Source organism: Euleptes europaea, chromosome 10 (genome assembly GCF_029931775.1).
Source record: "Euleptes europaea isolate rEulEur1 chromosome 10, rEulEur1.hap1, whole genome shotgun sequence".
Lineage (NCBI taxonomy): Eukaryota > Metazoa > Chordata > Lepidosauria > Squamata > Sphaerodactylidae > Euleptes > Euleptes europaea.
In genome coordinates this window covers 74,808,812-74,829,143 of record NC_079321.1, presented here as the reverse complement: position 1 = coordinate 74,829,143, position 20,332 = coordinate 74,808,812, and the positions used below count along the sequence as shown (strand labels likewise).

At 41.4% G+C, this 20,332-nt stretch overlaps 1 protein-coding gene across 3 annotated transcripts in view; it reads right to left on the bottom strand.

Annotated features, from left to right (window-relative positions):
- Positions 1-441: 441 nt before the first annotated feature.
- TRMT11 (tRNA methyltransferase 11 homolog) overlaps positions 442-20,332 on the bottom strand; it is a 50,082-nt gene continuing 30,191 nt past the window's right edge. For all 3 annotated transcript variants that reach the window (XM_056856341.1, XM_056856339.1, XM_056856340.1), the window contains 6 exons: positions 19,263-19,343; positions 15,947-16,111; positions 10,698-10,770; positions 9,381-9,512; positions 7,359-7,479; positions 442-577 (listed from right to left, as the gene is read on the bottom strand). In XM_056856341.1, the coding sequence (XP_056712319.1) occupies positions 446-577; positions 7,359-7,479; positions 9,381-9,512; positions 10,698-10,770; positions 15,947-16,111; positions 19,263-19,343 (704 nt within the window). In that variant the 3' untranslated portion in view covers positions 442-445. The remainder of the gene's footprint in view (positions 578-7,358; positions 7,480-9,380; positions 9,513-10,697; positions 10,771-15,946; positions 16,112-19,262; positions 19,344-20,332) is intronic.

The window sequence follows — 20,332 nt, the reverse complement described above, 5'->3', positions numbered from 1 at the left end:
TCCTTGTTGGCTTTATTTTGTGTCAGTTACAAAAGAAGAAAACAAATGAAATCAATCTTCCTACTAAGAAATTTTTGATTGTTATATTATGCATCTCTAAGACTTCCAGATGTTCACAGTCTAAGAAGCCAAACAATACTACTAGGTTTTGCTGGAGATAATGGAGTAAAAAAAATAGTAGCAATAAAGATTATAGTCAATCATCATTTGGACTTGAAGTACAAAAATAAATTAAACAAGGGTCAAAAATCTTGTGTAATAAAATCTGGTATAAACAAACCTAACAAAAAAGAACTGTTCTTAACTTATGGTGTAGTTTTTGCTTCGAGTTTTAAAAATTAAAACCAGTATTTGTTCTGTGAAGCATCCATGTAATGTTGTGGTCCAGATGTTTTACCAGCCAAATGCAAGTCCTGCAAGTCCTTCGTTTTAGTCTTTAAAAAAATTACTTCTGGTTGTCTTTTTCTTCCTTGGCAATCCTCTTTGTCACTCCACTGAAATATTTCTCACGAAAGGAATTGTGACTTTTGTATGACAGGTACTGGCTTTTCAATATATGAGAAGAGCTGTCTTCATCCTGCAGGGTATTAAAACACTGTTAGGCATTACAAGGAGATTCATGTGCAATATCTCAAACCACTTAATACGGCTTATGGCTTGTTCCTAAGGCCTGCTACACCAGCAAACAAGTGCATAGGATGGAACATACATGTCTGATACATGTCACTAAATCACAAAAACCCTATCTGTATCACAATACACACCCGTTTTTTAATTTAAAGACAAGGTGCTTTTTTAAGGAACAAGGTTTTTTAAAGCCCTCCCCTGCGATTTGTGAGGCAATGGTTCCCTGCAGCGATGAAATATTACCCTTATTATTATGCTTCACGTTTTACAGCACCCAAAGTAAGTCATCTACATTATTTTGTAAGGAAATCTTGTAAGGAATATTACCCAAGGCTAAGAACCAAAATAGGAAGGTCAAAAGCTACCTAGCAAATTCATAGCACAGGAAAAATCTGAATTAAGGACTAATTTTGGTTAATCTAACTTGGATCAGATTTCAGCCTGAGACTTAAATTTTACACTATCCCTGTCGTTGTTTTAGCAGGGTGTTCACTAACTACCAACCAGTTAAAGCTCTACTGGACGCATCTGTGTCTCAAGTGTGTTCATCATGAAGACAGAATGGCAAGTTATTGCTTGTTAGCATTTCTACAGTTGGTCAGACCAGGGCTGGTTCTAGGTTCTGAGTGGCCCCAAGCAAAGAGTGCCTGCACCCCCAGACCTCCCCCCACCCACTTTCCTTCCTGCCCCAACTACCTATAGGCCACTCTACCTGCATCCTTACCCCTTCCACTCACGAACCTTCCCACAGCCTGCACGTCCTTTCCTCGATGGCACGGGGCAATGCACTTGGCTGTGAGTGCTGCTGCCAGGAGTGCTGCTACTGTGCACTACCCACATACCTTTCCCCGACAACGCTGGATAGCATGTACAGGCAGGAATGTGGGTGGCACAGCATTTGTGAATGTGTAAGGGACGGGTAAAAAGGTGGCAGGGGAGACATGTGAGCTGGGGAGGATAATGGTAGTGGTCCCCACTAGAACCTTAGGTCACACAAGCTGCCCCACCTCAGGGTACGCTAATGTCAACCCTGTTTCAGATCACATGGATCCACCACTTGTTTGGTTACAAGCACTTTTTGTATGCATACTCTTAAATGAACTGACATTTTGTCATTAGTTTTATAGTGCAAACTCTTTCACCAACCATTCCTAGCAGAAATGCATAAAAATCAACTTCCCTGGTAAGCCAAGATTCTATTAAATTGGAATATGTTGGAATTCATTGCAATGTAAACAGAACCAGAGCCTTGAACTGGACGGCCAAGGCTAGCCCTGCCCCAGCAGATCTCAGAAGCTAAGCAGGGTTGGCCTGGGTAGTATTTCGATGGGAGACCACCAAGGAATTCCAGGGTTGCTACACAGAGCCAGGCAATGGCAAAACACCTCTGAACATCTCTTGCTTTGAAAACCTACAAGGTTGCCATAAGTCTTCTGCGACTTGATGACACTTTTCACTACCAAACAGAACCAAAGAATATGGACGAAGAAATCACATTTTAAATGACGTCTCAAAATGGTTTACCATGAAAAAAGTACTCGTCCAAATTATTGGTGCAGATTTATGCAGCATCTGCTGGGGTTGGTTTATGATGTTAAACTGAGAGAGCTCAATATCTGAACATGTCTAAACTAAGATTTTGTTAAATAGTGCAGCTATAATTTATACCCATGATCTAGTAGGCCCTTTTCACACAGATATAAGAGCTACAATTAAAAATAAGCCCATCCACACATGTGACCAGTTGTCCAAGTAAGCACATATGAATACATGACACTGCCTTATACTGAATTAGTCCATCGGTTTATCAAGGTCCAAACTACCTACTCTGACTGCGCAGCTGCTCTTCAGGGTCTCTCCACTTCATCACCTGCTGTAACAAAAGAGTCTGTTCTGCATCCTATTAGAGGATCTGAACCAAGCAATTCTAAAGGCTTTGCCTGTGCAAAACTGTTTAGCAACAGAGTTCTCCAGGATTTATTGTATTAAAAGTGATTTACCACCTTAAACTCTGATAATACAAGAGTGAGAAGTTTGGGTTTGGTTCTTTGACCTTTTAACCAGCAAATCTGAAAGAACATCTATAGAAACCTTTATCTTTTATTGAGAAAAAGGAGATTCTTTTCATTGAGAAAGAAAGCAAAGAGTACAGGCATGAAAAAATTAACCCTATAATTACTGTGACGATATATACTAAAATTATCAAAGTTCCTAGCATTGGTTAATAATATTATAGTAAGTAGCAGCTTTAAAAGCAAATCAGGTTTCAGCTTTTGTCTCATTGCTTTTAGGGATTATCTAAAAGCCCAAGTTATATCACCTAAAGATCTCACCTATTCTTTTTCTGAGGCTTCCAGCCAGAGAAATCTGATTTGCTCGTCAAAAGAATGCACGTTTATAGGAAAATATCAATGTTATATTTCTCTAAATCTTATTATAATCATGTGACTAGATAACTGATTGGTTTATAACTAAATATGTCTGCTTTAAACTAAATATGAGATAATCAACATAGGGCAAATAAGCCAATCAGCAGGTGCATATGAGATACATCTGATATAGCAAGATAAAGTCAATCTCAATTCTTAAACTCTATTAAAAAGCAATTAATCTAACTGTTTACTCTAACTGTTCCAAGGTAAGAGTAGCTCTAACCAACAGAGTTTATTGACTGTTGAAAAGTATGTGAACGCTCGGTTAACTTGCAAACTCAGCAAGACAAAAGTAGTGATATCATTGCTACTGGTACACCTCTACCTGATCCTTTAAACTAGGGATGCTAGGAACTGAACCTGGGACCCTCAACATACAATGCTAGAATTGCCAACCTCCAAGTGGGGCCTGAAGATCTCCCAGAATTATAACTGATCTTCAGATGAGAGATCAGTTCCCCTGGAGAAAATGGCTGCTTTGGAAGGTGGAAGGTGGATGCTGGCATTATGATCCCACTGAGGTTCTTCTGTTCCCCAAACCCCACCATCCCCAGACTCCACCTCCAAAACTTCAGGAATTTCCCAATCCAGAGTTGGCAACCTCAATACTCTACCACGGAGCCCCCCCTCCCCCTTGTATCTCTGGACTTCTATATGCTTTGCTGTTCAATGAACTTTATTATTAAAATGTTCCACACTAACCTGTGAAGAATCTAATCTAAAACAATATCAAATGCTTTATAAAAGAACACTGAATTTGATAACATTTTGCATTTAACTAGCTTAAATTTAGATTTTCTCTCACAAACATATATACATCCCTTTAAGAGGCATATTTTTATATATTACAAAAGTGTATTTCCTCAAAACAATGCAAATAATTTTTTCTTTTAAAAAGGAGAAAGAAGAAGAAGTTGAAATTTGGGAGAAAGTCATTAAAAATAATTCACAGCGCAGAAAAAGTCTTTGTTGTGCCATTTGGTATAAATGGAGTTTTACAGTTTTCACCACATTTTTCTTGAACATGTACCCAAATAAGACTGTTAGAACTATAGCCTTAAAACAGTTATTGTTAAATAAAATGAGAGTTCTTAACACACCAGAATGTGGATACGACACAGAGTCATGACTGCTGCCCAAAACAGACCAGGCATATTCCCTGGAAACATTGAACTTGTTCCTCCTTTAACCGTGCATGGGCTTAAACTGCAGCCACTAAGGAAGCAAAATATGCAAACGCACACACATCTTCAGGCGCTTCATCCCACATGTTTATGAATCTGATTAGTGAAGAACTCATATGTTGAGGGGTCAGAGTCAGCAGAAGAAAGATTATGTGGGTAAATCTGTAGGAGAATGCAGGGCATCAAGGAAATCCAACCTACCAGTCAAACATTCTTAAGTGAAGATGATTATGTGTTTGCAGCCCTAATAATAGGCTGTCATATGCTGAGATCTCATAATCTGATCAATCAACGTGGAGATAATTGTCAAGTGAAACACAGAACCAGGCTACTTAAAACACACACACGCTATCCAGTATATTCTTCAAACTCATGCTCGCATTCTCAGACTAAAACTCAAGGGAAAAAAGGGATAATGTGCACTGAGTGCTGCACTAGCACAAGGGTCACCAAGCAAGACAACGGTGTTGCAGCCAAACGTGCTGGCATAAAAGTGTACAGCCACAAGTGTGATGCAGTGGTTAGAGTGTCAGCCTATGATCTGGTAGACCAAAATTCAAATCCCACTCAGCCATGGAAGCTTGCTGGGTGACCTTGGGCCAGTCACTTTCCCTCAGTCTAACCTACTTTACAAGGTTGTTCAGAGGATAAAATGGAGGAGAGGAGAATGAGGCTTTGAGTCCCAATGGGAAGGCAGGACAACTGAACTGGACAACTTAAGCTTTCTTGGATGTAGTGAATTGTTTAGATCCTTTCCAATCTGGTTTTAGGCCTGTTTATAGGGCAACAGCCTTGGTCACCCTGGTGGATCATCTGCACTGGGAGATAGACTCTGTTGATTCTCCTGGACCTTTCAGTAGCTTTTGATATCATCATAGTATCCTTTTGGAATACCTTTCTGGGCTGGGATTGGAAGGCACCATTCTGCAGTGGTTCTGGTCCTACTCAGAGGGTACATTTCAGAAGGTGGTGGTGGGAATGCTGCTCAGCCCCTTGGCCTCTGGCCTAGGGGTCCCGCAAAGTTCCATCCTATTCCCTATGCTCCTTCTTCATGAAACCACTGGTTGAGGTTGTCCGAAGGTTTGGGCTGGGTTGTCACCAATATGCGGATGACACTTAGATCTATCTCACACTTCTGGCTAATTCCAGGGAGGCTGTAGAAACCCTGAACTGGTGCCTGGAAGCAGTTATGGAGTGGATGCAGGTGAATAAACTAAAGATTAATCCTGACAAGACACTAGTATTACTGGTGAGTGGAAGGTCTGACCCGGGATTTAAGGTGTACTTGTTCTGGAGGGAATTGTATTCCCTCTAATTCCCTCTAAAGTTAACAGGTGTATAGTCTGGAAGTGCAGGTGGCAGCTGTGGCCAGGAGTTGCCTTTTACAAGGCTTCACTGGCCACTGTGGCGCGTGCCCTGGTCACATCTAGATTGTACTACTGCACTGCACTCTCCAAAGGGCTGCCCTTGGAAAAATATTCAGAAACTTCAATTGGTGCAGAATGCTGCCACCAGGATGTTAACTGGAATGGGCTGTAAAGACCATATCACTCCAGTCTTGGCCCATCCACACTGGCTCCCAATATGTTTCTGAGGGTGATTCAAGGTGCTGGTATTGACCTTTAAAGCCTTTTAAAGCCAGTGTGGTGTAGTGGTTAAGAGCGGTGGTTTGGAGCGGTGGATTCTAATCTGGAGAACCAGGTTTGATTCCCCACTCCTCCACATGAGCGGTGGACACTAATCTGGTGAACTGGGTTGGATTCCCCACTCCTACACATGAAGCCTGCTGGAAGACCTTGGGCAAGTCACAGCTCTCTTAGAGCTCTCTCAGTCTGACCCAATTAAGTTGATGAACTGATTCAGGGTAAACAAAATAAAGTGCTTCATTACACAATGCCTAATCAAATAACAGTAATTGTTACAACTTGTACCAGTGAACCCCTCTTGCCTTTCTTACATTAAAGAACTGAAATTAATATACACAGGATTCCCACTGTCTTCCATTCAGGCACTGACCAGTCGCATACATGTTTAGCTTCGGTAAGGTTGTGGTACCAACCCATCCTGGGGGTCCATTTTAATCTATGTTCTCTCTCTTTTAATGGTAACATCATATACAGCCATACCTCTGAGAACGGGAACTTAGTTTTGGAACAAATTAAAGATACTCCAATGCTACTGATAACCCACAGTATCCAAATGTTGTCTTAAAGTACAATAAGCTAGCCTACCAGGGGTCTGGGAAGACAATATGTTTTTAACATGTGACCAGCACTATACCATGCTGCCTTCCCTCCGAGAAGTAGTTATAGTATTTGACAATATTCAAGATCCAAGTAAAATGCACATTAATGGTTTTTCTGATTGTGCCAGGAGCAGAACATTAAAAATGGCATTGTCAAATTAATACTTCTAAGCTCCAACTTCACAATTGTCACCAGAATTTAATAGTGCCCTCTCTTACATCTCAGACCAAAAACAAGCCCAACAGGACACAGCTGTGCCTTTGCAACATTCCTGTCGTTTCAGTATTAGATGCAACTGGTCATCAGCTCAAACCAACCAATAAAATTTCACGATATATTTATCCTCTTTTAACACATAATACAATGCCTCTGTGTCTGATACAATGCCTTTTTTTAGGGATCCCAGGCTACATTTGACAGCAGCAAGATTTATCTCAGTCCTTATATCCCTCAAACATTAGATTTAAAACTATGCTGCTCAAGATCAATGGATCAAGGAGCTTCTAAGGGATAAAGGAAAGCAAAACAATAAAATTGAAATAAAAAACAGCCTAGTACTGCAAGCCCAAGCGCACGTAACCATATATACAGTAGTACAAATAAAATAAGATTCAAAGTTTGCCTTCAATGGCTGCTGTCCAGGTTCATCAGCACAGCAAGCACTTTAACTTCCTGTTTTGACATTTATGACTGTTTTACAAACCTTCTAAAACCAACATATAAAATACCTTACTAGCACCAGGACCGGGCGAAATAAAGTGTTTTAGCACATAATGTGCTAAGGTAGGCACCCTACGTTTTTAAAGGAGAAAAATCTGTTACAAATCTGACAACTGTAACTTTCCATGAAAGCCCATCAAAACAATTACCTCAAATTCTTTCACCTTTTCCATGGTTATCAGGTGTCTTGACGTGTGGCTGGAAAGCGTCTGTTCACAGTTGCTAATAAGTTTCAGACATGGGTGCCGGGGTATAATCTCTTCAGTATATCTGGAAGAAATAAACAGTCAAAGGGTTATAAGAGCTTATGAACTGTAACTTGTGAATCTGAAACAGAACAGCCAGAGGCACTGGTTCAAACGGAGTTAGACTATACACTTCCACATGGTTCATAGCCTGATTAAATTTCCCAGAAACAATGTGTGCTAATTGCTTTCAGAATCCACAGCCGCATGTGTAGCCACAAAGGGAGAACAAAACAAGACACACGGGCACAGGTGAAAGATTGCCCATATATAGGGAAAGTACATTTCATGTAGCTGTCTGTTCCAGTTTACCACTCAGTTCATTTGCAACATTTTTAAAAATTTTGCTGACAAAAACATTAAAGTAGGAATTGTCCTTTGTTAAATGTTTACCAGTCTTTCAACTTTATATCCTACAATGTGCTACTTTGCCTTCAAGTTCCTTGGAGGATAGATTGATACAAATGAGATAAATAAATTCTCCCCAGTCTGTACATTCTTTACCGATGAATAATTCTAATAATGAGAAAATTATTTCACTTGTAATTTAATCTACAGCAGCATCTACTCATTTAGTAGTCACTGAAACCCCACGGGATTCAACAGCTGACAATACAGTAATGCACTGTTTTTAGAAAACATATTTGTATTGCTCTGCCAAAAGGATGACACCACACCATTATCACCACACTTATTAAGGATAAACCAAGTCCTACATCTTTCCAGCCATTATCTAGCAATTTCATACCACCAATTCTAAATACAAAATATTGTCGAAGGCTTTCTTATTCCAAGACACTGAAAGACTGGACAATTCTACCAACTATTTTGTCAGATTGCACAGAGAAGCCATTGAAATTCATAAACATCAGCACAACTTTAACAGAAAAGAGGAGAGTTTAAGAATGAATAAGGCTTGGCTTCCTGCCCTGAAGAACCTCCAGACAAAGACAACATTCAACAATAGCCATACAGATTATCTTTGGATTACACACATTAACAGGTCACTTCAGGATACAATGGTTCCATATTAACATACCATACCCTCATTAGCACATTATCTTGATACTTACAGGACAATACTTTTGCAGGACAATACTCAGCTCAAACCCAACCCCTTTCTGACTATATATTACTCTTCCTACACCCTTGACACTGAGAGACACTGTCCCTCAGTGTTACTACTCTGAAGATGCCTGCCACAGTTGCTGGCGAAACGTCAGGAAAGAAAATTCCAAGACCACGGTTACACAGCCCGGATAACCTACAAGAACCAATTCTAAATACACATGAAACAAATGGATCTCAGCTGACCCTGCCTCCATCTAAGTACACTTAGGCATTCAAAGTTTCAAACTGTTCTCTGCCTCCACATACAAACCTGGATCCACTGTAGAATTTTTGTACACACACGGGGGGGGGGGGCAATTTCTACCATCTTCCCCCTCATGTTGCTCCTTGAGATTCCCTGTATCCCAGGAGTAGTATTTTAAGAGACACTGTGGGCTGCTGTGAGAGAGGAAGATGGAGAAGTTTACACTCTGTAGATGGAAATGCCTTCTGTCCGTGGAACTGTTTTGGTGGATCCAAGCCACTACATCATCAGAACAATTCCAATGGAAAGTCCTCTTTATATGCCAATGCAAAAGGTTGGAAATAGTTACCATCTTCCAGCGTATCCACATTCCACACACAGAAAAGGCCACGGCTCGGTGGTACACCACATACTTTAAATGAAGGCTGAAACCTTGGCATCTCCAGATTCACACATCTCAAGAAGCTGGGAAGATTATTTCATACTTGAGATTCTGAACAGCTCTAAAACAGACTGTACTAAGCTAGATGGACCAATGGCCTGACTTGATACAAGGCAAATACATTTGATCACAGCATTCCATATATTCCTGTTTCTCAATGCATACGTACTCCGGTTTGTACACAGGAAGCCAGTAGACCAACCTTCCTCCGATCACCAGGTACTCAGCCGCAAAATTTAACAGGTCAAAAAGGATATCGCTCAGATGATAATTTGAAGAAATGGAGATGTGATTTTCTGTGCTAAGTAGCAGTTAAAAATTATTAATTAGTAATAGTTACAATACTATTTGCATTTTTTTAAACAGCATACAGTTAGTGAACTCAGGGCAACCAAGAACACTTATGAGAGGGGCCATAAGGGGCAGAGCAGCACAAGCTTCACATGCAAAAAATTAGCATGTGTTGGAAAATGCCTTTCTCCATTTGATTAGACAGTTAGACAGGACAATCCTAAGCTGGATAGACCATTTTTCTAGAATTTTAGAAATTTAAGCAATACAGTAATCAAATGGAATGGAAATTCAGAAACCAATTTAACAAGACAATGTTTAAAGTCAAAAACAAAATATTTGAAAAACGATACAGGTAAGTTAGCACCATGATTTTACAAATTCCTCCCAATAAAATGGGGACGGTTACATTGGCTTGCATAAAGGGAAAGAATATGACATTGCTTTCATTCCAGTGACTGGATCCTACCAGCTTTTCCGTGTGATCTCATTCAACTGTCCCCCTCACTGCAGCTCCTCTCCTGTCTTTTTTTGTTGTTGTTTTTGTCCATGTGGATTTCAAGATCCCTAGCATAGACTTTTTGGTGGTAAAAAGGGACCGCTCTTTTGTCAGCAGAAATGCTAGTAGGACCCAACCCCAAAATTTAGAACACTGCCTTGTCCTACCAAAATTTTAAAGCAAGTCACACTACACTGGGATGAAGACTGTAAGATCCAATGTATAACTGAGGCTCATCAATATCCTAATTTGGTAGCACCGTCCTCATAATATAACAAATATTATGTTAGTAACTGCTATCCCTGGTCCTGAGAGCCCTAATGGTAGGCATGATGCAAAGATTCAGGGTGTGGGGGGGGGGGAAATATTACTGGTGGCTTTTCCAGCCACCTCTCTATCCACAACTATCAGTGCATGCTAGGCAACAGAATATGCACACAGTTTTCCACATTGCACCATGCTGTAAGGCCCCATGTATGCGGCCCCAGTGTCCCATATAGTACTCACATTTCTTCCAAAGCATGTCAGCAATTAACAAAGTGGTTGTTACATACGCGCGATATAATGAAAAACAGCACTGTCGGATTTGTCGATGGTTTGGCAGAAGGCTAGAATGTTTAGCAAACGAAAAATGCTTCTGAAACTACAGCTGGCTTTCCACTCACACATCAGATTCTCAGCACAAGGCTTACCTACCCTCTTTCTGTCACTTTGGCCATTTCCTTCTGTGAACCCGTTCTCCTGGTGGCTTCTCGTATACCATAAGGAGCTACGCAAAACAAATATATTAGGCAGATATCCATTTACTCGCCCCCACTAAATACAAAATATCATCAATGTATTACAAAATATTATATAGTTATTATATATTGTACAAGAAGGGGACTTGCAAAGACTTGTGGGGGCATCTCATTTTCCCCTCCCTATTTCCACTTTCCCTTCCCTGAAAGCCCCCACAGCCTTTCCCCCTTTCCTCACTTCCTGACTCCAGTACGTCTTCCCTCAAAGGCCAAAGCAGACCTGGAATGGCCCCCTCCCCCTGCCTTTTAATGGCAGAAAGCAAGGCAAGCAAACAGCCCATCCTGGATACACACATGCTAGCAATACTGTTGTGGCTGCCTAGGACCCCCCACAATGTTAACTGAGAAGACATTCGATCTTAAAGCGATAGGCTTTGCTTCTTTTTTGGGGGGGGGGGCGGGGAGGTTAAACTCCCCAAAGTGTGTGAGTTGTTTTGTTTTTTAGATTTCAGATTTTTCTGCAACCAGGAGCATTTTCAGGTTTGTGGAAAGAACTGTCTTGCCCATTTATGTCTCCAATCTCTGGATTTAAGTATCCACAGATTTGGCCAGGTTGAGAATTAATATATTGACAAGAAGGAACCCACATGGGCTTGTGGGAGGCATCTCATTTCCCCCTCCCCCACTAGTCCCTCTTTCCCTTCTCTGAAACCCCCATAACCATTCCACTTTTCCTGCTTCCTTCTCTCTATTCCACCCACCATACAACCTACCTTTATCTGCCCTTTTGTCTTCAGCTCCCCCCCTGCACCAGCAGCCTCTGCAACGGAAAACTATGGCCCAATGTTGTGGTGGGCCAGGCCCACTTGTGTGGTAGGGAACCTACAAGGACTTGTAGAGGGAACTTTCCCTTCCCTTAGCATCCTCCTTCCTATACGATTTCCTCTTTCTCTCCTCCTGCCAACCACCATACCCTCTCCCTTTCCCTGCCTATCTGTCCTTCTCTGTCATTCACCAACCTACCTTTTATTTGCCTCCTATCGTCATTATATTTATTATTTATTTACTTCATTTATACCCTGCCTTTCTCCGCAGTGGGGACCAAAGAAGCTTGCATCATTCTCCTCTTCTCCTTTTTATCCTCACAACACCCCTTTGAGGTAGCATTACACTGATAGTATGTGACTGACACAACACCACCTAGTGAGCTTCCATGGGAAAATGGTGATTTAAACCCAGGTCTCCCAGAGCCAACTCTGAAGCTCTGACCACTACACCACACTGGCTTTCATAGGGTAGCTTCTGTTAAACAGCAGGAAGCAGCCAGGCCTAGTTGAGTCATACAAGTTAGGTGATCACAAGTTACCCAGAAGTTGCTGCCAGGCCTAGGGTTGATTCAGTGTCATTTGATTCAGTGGTTTTTAAAAGTAAATTTATTACAAATTTATTATAATAATGTATTATACTTCTGCCGTTGTAAAACACTAGAAGGAGGAAGGTGGGAACATCTTGCTAGCAGCAACTGAATAAGACATTGACTGAATTTGTTTCTGCTCTGGGTGCAGGTATTTAACCTGGACAGGGCCAGAGGCACACACCCAAAGGGGCCCTTGGATGTTATCCTATGGTCCACATCAACTGGCTTGCTGATCCAGGACCAACCCAGGTGGTGGCTCAGTGTATTCTTAATTTTTCCCCTCCCCATATGTTCAAAATGTTAAATTATATTGTGTATATTTCATAAGCCGTTTTCGGTCCTCCTTAGGAAGAAAATCATAGCCAAATATGCCAAAATAAATCATCATATATTTCCCAATAAAATAGCATATCTTTGTCCCTTCCTTGATAGGCAGTTTATTGTCTGATTTAGGAATGAATGTCTTTTGCCCTTGTATGCAGGAAAACAGACTGGATAAATTTTCTTTAGCAATAAGCTGAAAACAACATGACATATCCATCCTGAAGACATCACTGTACAGAGCCCAACTCCTGGATGAAAATGAATTGATTGCCTTCTAAGATGCTTTAGACTTACCGAAGGCACCCTTGGAAATATTTTCAAAGTCGCTAATGAGAGTGGAGTATTTAATTCACATGGACTTGAAATTAGCATTAGAGAACTAATTTCCACTTCTGCTTTTGAAAAGATTCTTTCCCTCTCACATATATTGCTATGACCAGCACCATAACCTTGCAAATTAAAGGCTATGAAGTCAAAGGGAGAAATAAAGGCTGGGTTCTGATGCTTTACAAGGAATATTACATTCTTCATAAACAGCCCTGGCAAATATCTGCAAAGAAAGGTAAAGCTCCAATTGGGCAGAATCTAATGAAATCCTACTCCTTATCTGCATACAGTTTGAGTCCAGGAGAAGATCAATGCTAAACACCAGACACCTTTTCTTTCCCAACCTCTAAGGTTTTTCTCTTAGGCCATATTTTGTTTTGCTAGGTCTCCAATTCACGAATAAGTAGTATCTATAGATGAACGAGCATATTCAAAACATCTAATACATTGCTGACAACTGAACCTGCAATCAAACTATGGCCTAAGCATTTCCAATTAGGAAATATTCCAGTAAGCAACAGCAGCAGATTACCGTGGCTTTCAAAATAATGCAGGCTAAGATTTAGAATGCAGACAGACTCTTTGAAGGAGGGGGGGCTGACCCAAAAGCCCAGTTCCAAAGCATACGCACTCAAGGGGAGAGTAAAAGAAGCCAGACATAACTAAATAATGCAGAGACTCGTGTAACATTAAGAATTTACATCCACTGGGTACTGATAGAGATGGCTAAATTGCAGGATACAACTTTCTCTGATGCACGCTCATGATCCCTGTTAGCCTCTGTAGGAAGATGCCAAGTAAGCATATGAGATGCAACTAAGGTAACTTGGCTATGACCATACTTATATCAATGGGAAAGAAGGTGTAGTCTGGGGAAAAAATAGCAATATGCTTACATCAAGAAATTCTTCATTCCATTAGTAACCCTAAGTTCTTGAAAACTGGCTTTGCAAGCCCTGATCTCACATAAATTAAACAGAATCACAGAATCATAGAGTTGGAAGGGGACATACAGACCATCTAGTCCAACTCCCTGCTCAATCAGCCTAAAGCATCCCTGACAGGTGTTCATTCAGCTGCTGCTTGAAGACTGCTAGAGAGGGGGAGCTCACCACCTCCCTAGGCAGCCGATTCCACTGATGAACTACTTGGGCTGTAAAAACTCCCCCCCCCCCTAATATCTAGCCAGTACCTTTCAGCCTGTAATTTATACCCATTATTGTCAGTCCTATCCTCTGCTGCCAACTGTCAGAGTGTCTGAGGTTGTCAGGTCAGAGGTTGCCTTTTGGTTGTCTTCTGAGTCCTTGCCTAGCCATGCTTGGGCTGGCCCGTACAAGCGGCCAGGCTCTTGACATGAGTTCGGCCAATGTTTGCATTGTGCTTTGATGTACATTTGCTCTGTTATTCCCACACTCCCTGTTCCATTCCCCCTCCCTTGCCTTGGCCTTGAGCGGCTAACGAGCAGCACCGTGTTTAGGCTCCGTCATCCCCCTCACTGCCAAGCACCGTTATCTAGTCATTTCCCAGGCCATTTGAAACTGCACCTGTGATGTAATCATGCTTTTAAGTTATGCCTCGTAGCCTGGTTCGTCATTAGCAGCTTGAACCTGCAAGTTGCCTTAGCTTGGCCTGTTGCTTCTACAATAAAATTTACCTGCTTCTGACTTGGCTGTCTGAGCGAGTGGCTTTTTGGGAATTGCCCAGGTTGGCTGGAGAACCTGACACCAAAAGGAACAGCTCCTTGCCCTCCTCTAAGTGACAGCCTTTCAAATACTTAAAGAGAGCAATCATGTCCCCCCTCAACCTCCTCTTCTCCAGACTAAACATTCCCAACTCCCTCAGCCTTTCCTCCAGGCCCCTGATCATCCTCGTTGCTCTCCTCTGCACCCACTCCATTCTGCCCACATCCTTTTTGAAGTGAGGCCTCCAGAACTGCACACAATACTCCAGGTGCAGCCTGACCAATGCAGTGTACAGAGGAACTATGACATCTTGCGATTTGGATGTTATGCCTCTGTTGACGCACCCCAGGATCACATTAGCTTTTTTGTAGCTGCATCACGCTGGCTGCTCATATTTAACTTACGGTCACCTGTACCCCAAGATCTTGTGCACACACACTGCTGCCCAGAAGTGTGTCCCCTATCCAGTATGCATGTCCCTCATTTCTGTAGAACTTGGCACTTATCCTTGTTGAATTGCATCCTGTTCTAAAATGTAAGGATGTGTCACTGGCCACCAAGATTAAGCTAATTCATGCCATCGTATTCCCTATTACTATGTATGGGTGTGAAAGCTGGACATTGAAGAAAGCTGATAGGAAGAAAGTAGATTCCTTTGAAATGTGGTGATGAAGGAGAGTGTTACGGATACCGTGGACTGCCAAAAAAACAAATCAGTGGGTTATAGATCAAATCAAGCCTGAACTGGCTAAAATGACGCTATCGTATTTTGGTTACATTATGACAAGACAAGAGTCACTGGAAAAGACAGTCATGCTAGGAAAAGTTGAAGGCAGCAGGAAAAGAGGAAGATCCAACAAGAGATGGATTGACTCAATAAAGGAAGCCACAGCCCTCAATTTGCAAGATCTGAGCAGGACTGTGAAAGATAGGACATTTTGGAGGACTTTGATTCATAGGGTCGCCATGAGTCAGAAGCGATTTGACGACACTTAACACACATCCACCCACTTTTCCAGTGTGTTCAGATCTCATTGAACTCTATCTCTATCTACTGGTGTGTTCGCTGCTCCTCCCAATTAGGTGTCATCTGCAAATGTAATGAGTAGTCCCTCCACACCCTCATCCAGATCATTTATAAAAATACTGAAAAGTACTGGGCCCAGAACTGAACCCAATGGCACCCCACTGGACACATCTCGGTGAAATGCCATTGACAACTACTCTTTGAGTGCAGTTCTGCAACCAACTATCCTAGGGTCAAGTCCACAGTCCTCTAGTTTACCTCTTGACCCACTAATTCCTTACATCTAGTCAGTAGGCTTCTCAACCTGGATGCCTTTATTCTAATACTCATTTTGGATGCTAAACTATATTACCAGCTGGTAAACTTTTCCATTATCGTCATTATTTCAAACTGCAATTTTATACCTCTTGGGTTATGCATCAACTTACGGTCTGTGATGATTGCATCAAACTGCATTCCCTTCCTCCATATGGGTTTTGATGCATCAGAAACTAATACATCAAGGTAGTAATTTTCTAAGCCGTACTGGCGAAGGTTGGCTCTAATATTTTCATCAGGCCCTCTCCATTTCTGGTTCTTCCTGCTGGCTTTGCCTAAGAGTGGTCAGAGTGAAGAATGCCAAGTTAACTTAATTCCAAACAGAATTAACATTTTCTCCTGTTCCTTCAGTCTTACCATAACTAATTCGGAACTCTCACATATAACCTCTAGCTAACACCTCTACTTCAAATTTGCCACAAGAGTAAAGGGATATATCTCATAAAGACTAATAGATCTGCTTTTAGTATATGAGCTGCATTAATATGAGATACTCAAAATTATAAATACCGTAGCCGAAAGAAGAATGGTGTAACAATACATATTGTTTCACTTGCATATAATTATATCACAGCTGCAATTAAACAGTGGCTTTAGAAATTCAAAGAAGTGGCAACAGGGAAGTATGAGTGACTCATGTTTCCTCTGTACATGCTCCTGTGTAACATGCAATGTGGAACTTGTGCATCCTCTCCTGGGAGACAGCTATAGAAACATCTGGACCATGTGTTTCTCTGAAAGTCCTTGTATGAGTTCCATACTTGTCTGAAGAGCACATATGTCTCCAAAGAGGAGGAAACACTCCCTACTGGCACATTTTATAGCAATAATTCAAAGCGGAAATTCTACTATATGCAGACATTTTCCATGGCTGACCCACACTGAGACAGCAGTCTGAATAGGCCTTCAGGCATGGTTTTTTTTTTTGGGAACTACGCCCTTTTGAGAAATCTCTTTTTGGCATACCCAGAAAGCTTAAAAAAATGACTGTGTTCTCTAAAACTTATGGGGAATAAGGTCTTAAGAGAGAGAGAAGAATATTTGGGGTTATGGATGGGCTCAGAAGATTTCTCAGAAGATTTCCAAGGGCCTTTGTGCCATATCACAACTGCTTTGACAGCACAGAGTATGGCCATTTTGGACACACACAAAAAAGAATTTTAGAATACATGGAGCTAATTGTTAATTTTGCCTGATTCTTTAGGTTCTAGCCTCGAATATTTGTCATTTGGATTCTGGATCTCCTTACCAGAAGAAGGGTTGGTTTTTATACCTCGCTTTTTCTTTACCTTTTTAGGGAGACTCAAACTGGCTTACAATCGCCTACTTTTTCTCTCCTCACAACATACACCTTGTGAGATAAGTGTGGCTGAGAGAGTTCAGAGAGAACTGTGAGTAGCCCAAGGTCAGCCAGCAGGCTTCATGTGTAGGAGTGGGGAAAGCAACCCAATACCAGTAGTATCACCAAGTTGTTTTCTAGCAGTCATAACATGTAGAATAAAAAAGACTTTACAAAAGAACAACAGATATCAGTTAGTTAGCAAAGCCAAGATTGAGGGCACAGAAAATCAGTGAATACTGGGCTGTCTCCACAAATCCCGGCTGCAGGGCTGTGGCTCTTTACCTCACCGTCCCTCCAGAGACCCAGCTGCTATCCCGCCTGCCCTATGGCACCCAATGCTGGAAAAGCCCTGCCGTGTCACCAACTTGCTTACTGGCCACTGGCAACAAAAAGCAGGGTAGCTTCTCTCAGGGACAGCAATCGGCCACTGACCCATGTCCCCCTTCAGAGGCTAGCCAAGGAAGCTGAAGGCTTTTGCATTAACCCAAAATTAGCAATGACCCAAACCCACGAAAATAAACTCATGCTGCCACACATACCCTACCAAACTCCCTCACAAGCATCCCATCTCTGCTCCAAGGCACACACAGCTCAGTCCCACTCAGATGCCCCTGCATGTTTCTAACCAGGAAAACACCACTTGCCTATCACATACCTTAACTAAGCACCCTTAAAGAGGGTGCTTGTATGAACTGCATTCTTGCTGGAGGACAAGGTAGCCAGGGTCCCACTGACATTAGTTTGTTCCTTAGTGACAAATGGAAGGAGCATGCCATGCTGATGTGTCTTTAAAAGAGCAGAAGAAAATGCTGCTGACTTGGAACTGAGGGCGGGGAGAGGTTTGAGGCTAGTGAAAGTTGGCTGAAGGCAAGAGCATTTTCATTTCTGAGCCACTCTTACAGTGTGACTCTGTAGATGAGGCGTGTGCATAGCACCAGCAGGCAACAAATGTGGTGGTTTAGATATTAACAATCGTTAGTTTCATTAAAACCATGGTTTTATGTTACATCAGCCAACCTATATTCTTAGAGCAAGCTCCTCTGCAGAAGTAAAGGTAGTCCCTGTGAAAGCACTGGGTCATTACTGACCTACAGGATGATGTCACATCACAACGTTTACTAGGCAGACTATACTTACGTGGTTGTTTGCCACTGCCTTCCCCAGTTGTCTACACTTTACCTCCAGCAAGCTGAGTACTCATTTTACCAACCTCAGAAGGATGGAAGGCTGAGCCAACCTTGAGCCGGCTACCTGAAACCAACTTCCATTGGGATCGAACTCAGGTCGTGAGCAGAGCTTGGACTGCAGTACTGCAGCTTACCACTCTGCGCCACAGGGCATATGATGCAGAAGTCCCACTAAATTTAATGGGATTCTCTAGTAAGTGGGGTCAGGATAATAGGAGGGTTTTAATACCTGGAACCTGATAACAAGTAATGAATGTCATTTACAAGAAATGGGGTAGAGACAAACCCGTATTTGTATTTTTTGAACTTAATATACTAACTTTAGGGCAGCATTGTTAATTGTAGATGCACAAGATTTTAAAAATCATTTTTCCTGTTGATAGCAAGTAGCATTGGATCATAAAGACCTAGCCTAATTATTCAACTAAATTAACATACTGATTTGCCAACAGAAATTAATCAATCTAAAAGTCAGCATTTCTATAGAAATTACTTTCAATTAAAGTTGCTGGATGCATTTAAAAAGTTGCTCTTTTAAAAGAAAAAATAATAAAACTGTTGTATGTTTATAAATACTTTTTTAAAGTATCTGGTATGTGTAAATAGCAACTTAAATGCCAAGAAAGCCAATACGAAACCCTAAGGGTAGTTGGGTCCCTCACTCATTTGAAGCAGTTTCATTTGAAGCTCTTTAGCACTGATAAATCGGCTTGCTGCCAGCGAAAAAGCGGACTGCGTAGCCTGATTTGAGTAGGACTGGTGAATGATTGAGCAAACTTGGACATGATGACCTCTGGTTCTCTTCCAAGATTCTGTGCTGGTTTGGCACACACTAAATTGCTGCTACCAAATGCTAAATAATTACAATCTTGTTGCTTAATACTGAAGGGAACATACCCAGCCCATGTACTGTGCTATAATCTATATCTGTACCACATACGTATGCTCCGAAGTGTGCTGAGGCTATAAGAAGCCCACCTGCCAAGGAAAGAAAAGAGACAAAACATTCAGGTTGCAGGCGACGATAAAACTTCTTAGGAATACAACAACAAAAAGCATATGATATACATACATTGCATTGGGGAAACAAAGTTTCTTCCCAACACAGCAAGAATTTGAAAAAAAAAATCAGATATGCACCAGCCTCAATAAAAGACTGTAAATAAATCAGCCTTTTCCTCTTATTACTAGCCAGCAATTAATTAGTCAGGACTATGTTAACGTTCATATATTTGTTTTCCCTTCACTGTGTTGTCTTTTTTCACAGAGAAATGATTTTAAGATAACAGTTTCTAGAATGAAAGAGGTACAAGACAAAGGCTGGCGTAGTGGTTAGACTGTAGGATTAGGACCCGGGATGACCAGGTTTCAATCCCACTCTTGTGACCTTGGGACCCATCACAATCCCTCAGCCTAACCCACCCTCACAAGGCTGCTGTCGTGAGGACAGAGTGGTGAAGGGGGAAATAATGTGAAAAAACTGTTTTGAGTCCTGATTAGGAAGAAAAGCAGAATATAAATTTTTAATTTTTAAAAAAATAAGACGTCTTAAAGAGCCATCAGTAAGAAGTAATCAAGGGTGAGCATATTTAATGATTCACCAATGAAAACCTATGAGCACTTAACAAAGACAACCTAGGAAGCTTAGACGTCTGAGACTCCAATCATAGGGCACGCACTCCCAACTTCTATCTTTAGCCCTTCAGACATTTTTTCTTCAATTTTTTACACCACTGGAAAATCATTAAGCTCTAAAATGCAAGGCAATTAATGTACTGTTTTGATGCTGTTAATTTTGCCTAGGTTTAGTCAATTGTCTTCACTCTTTCAATACCACAATCTGTGAGGTAAATGTGTTGCATAAAATAGACAACAGAATCCAAACAGACTGGAAACACCGAATAGATGTTTCCATTTAGGGTAAAACTGAACAAAGCAGGGACAACAATTTACACATAAAACGTGCC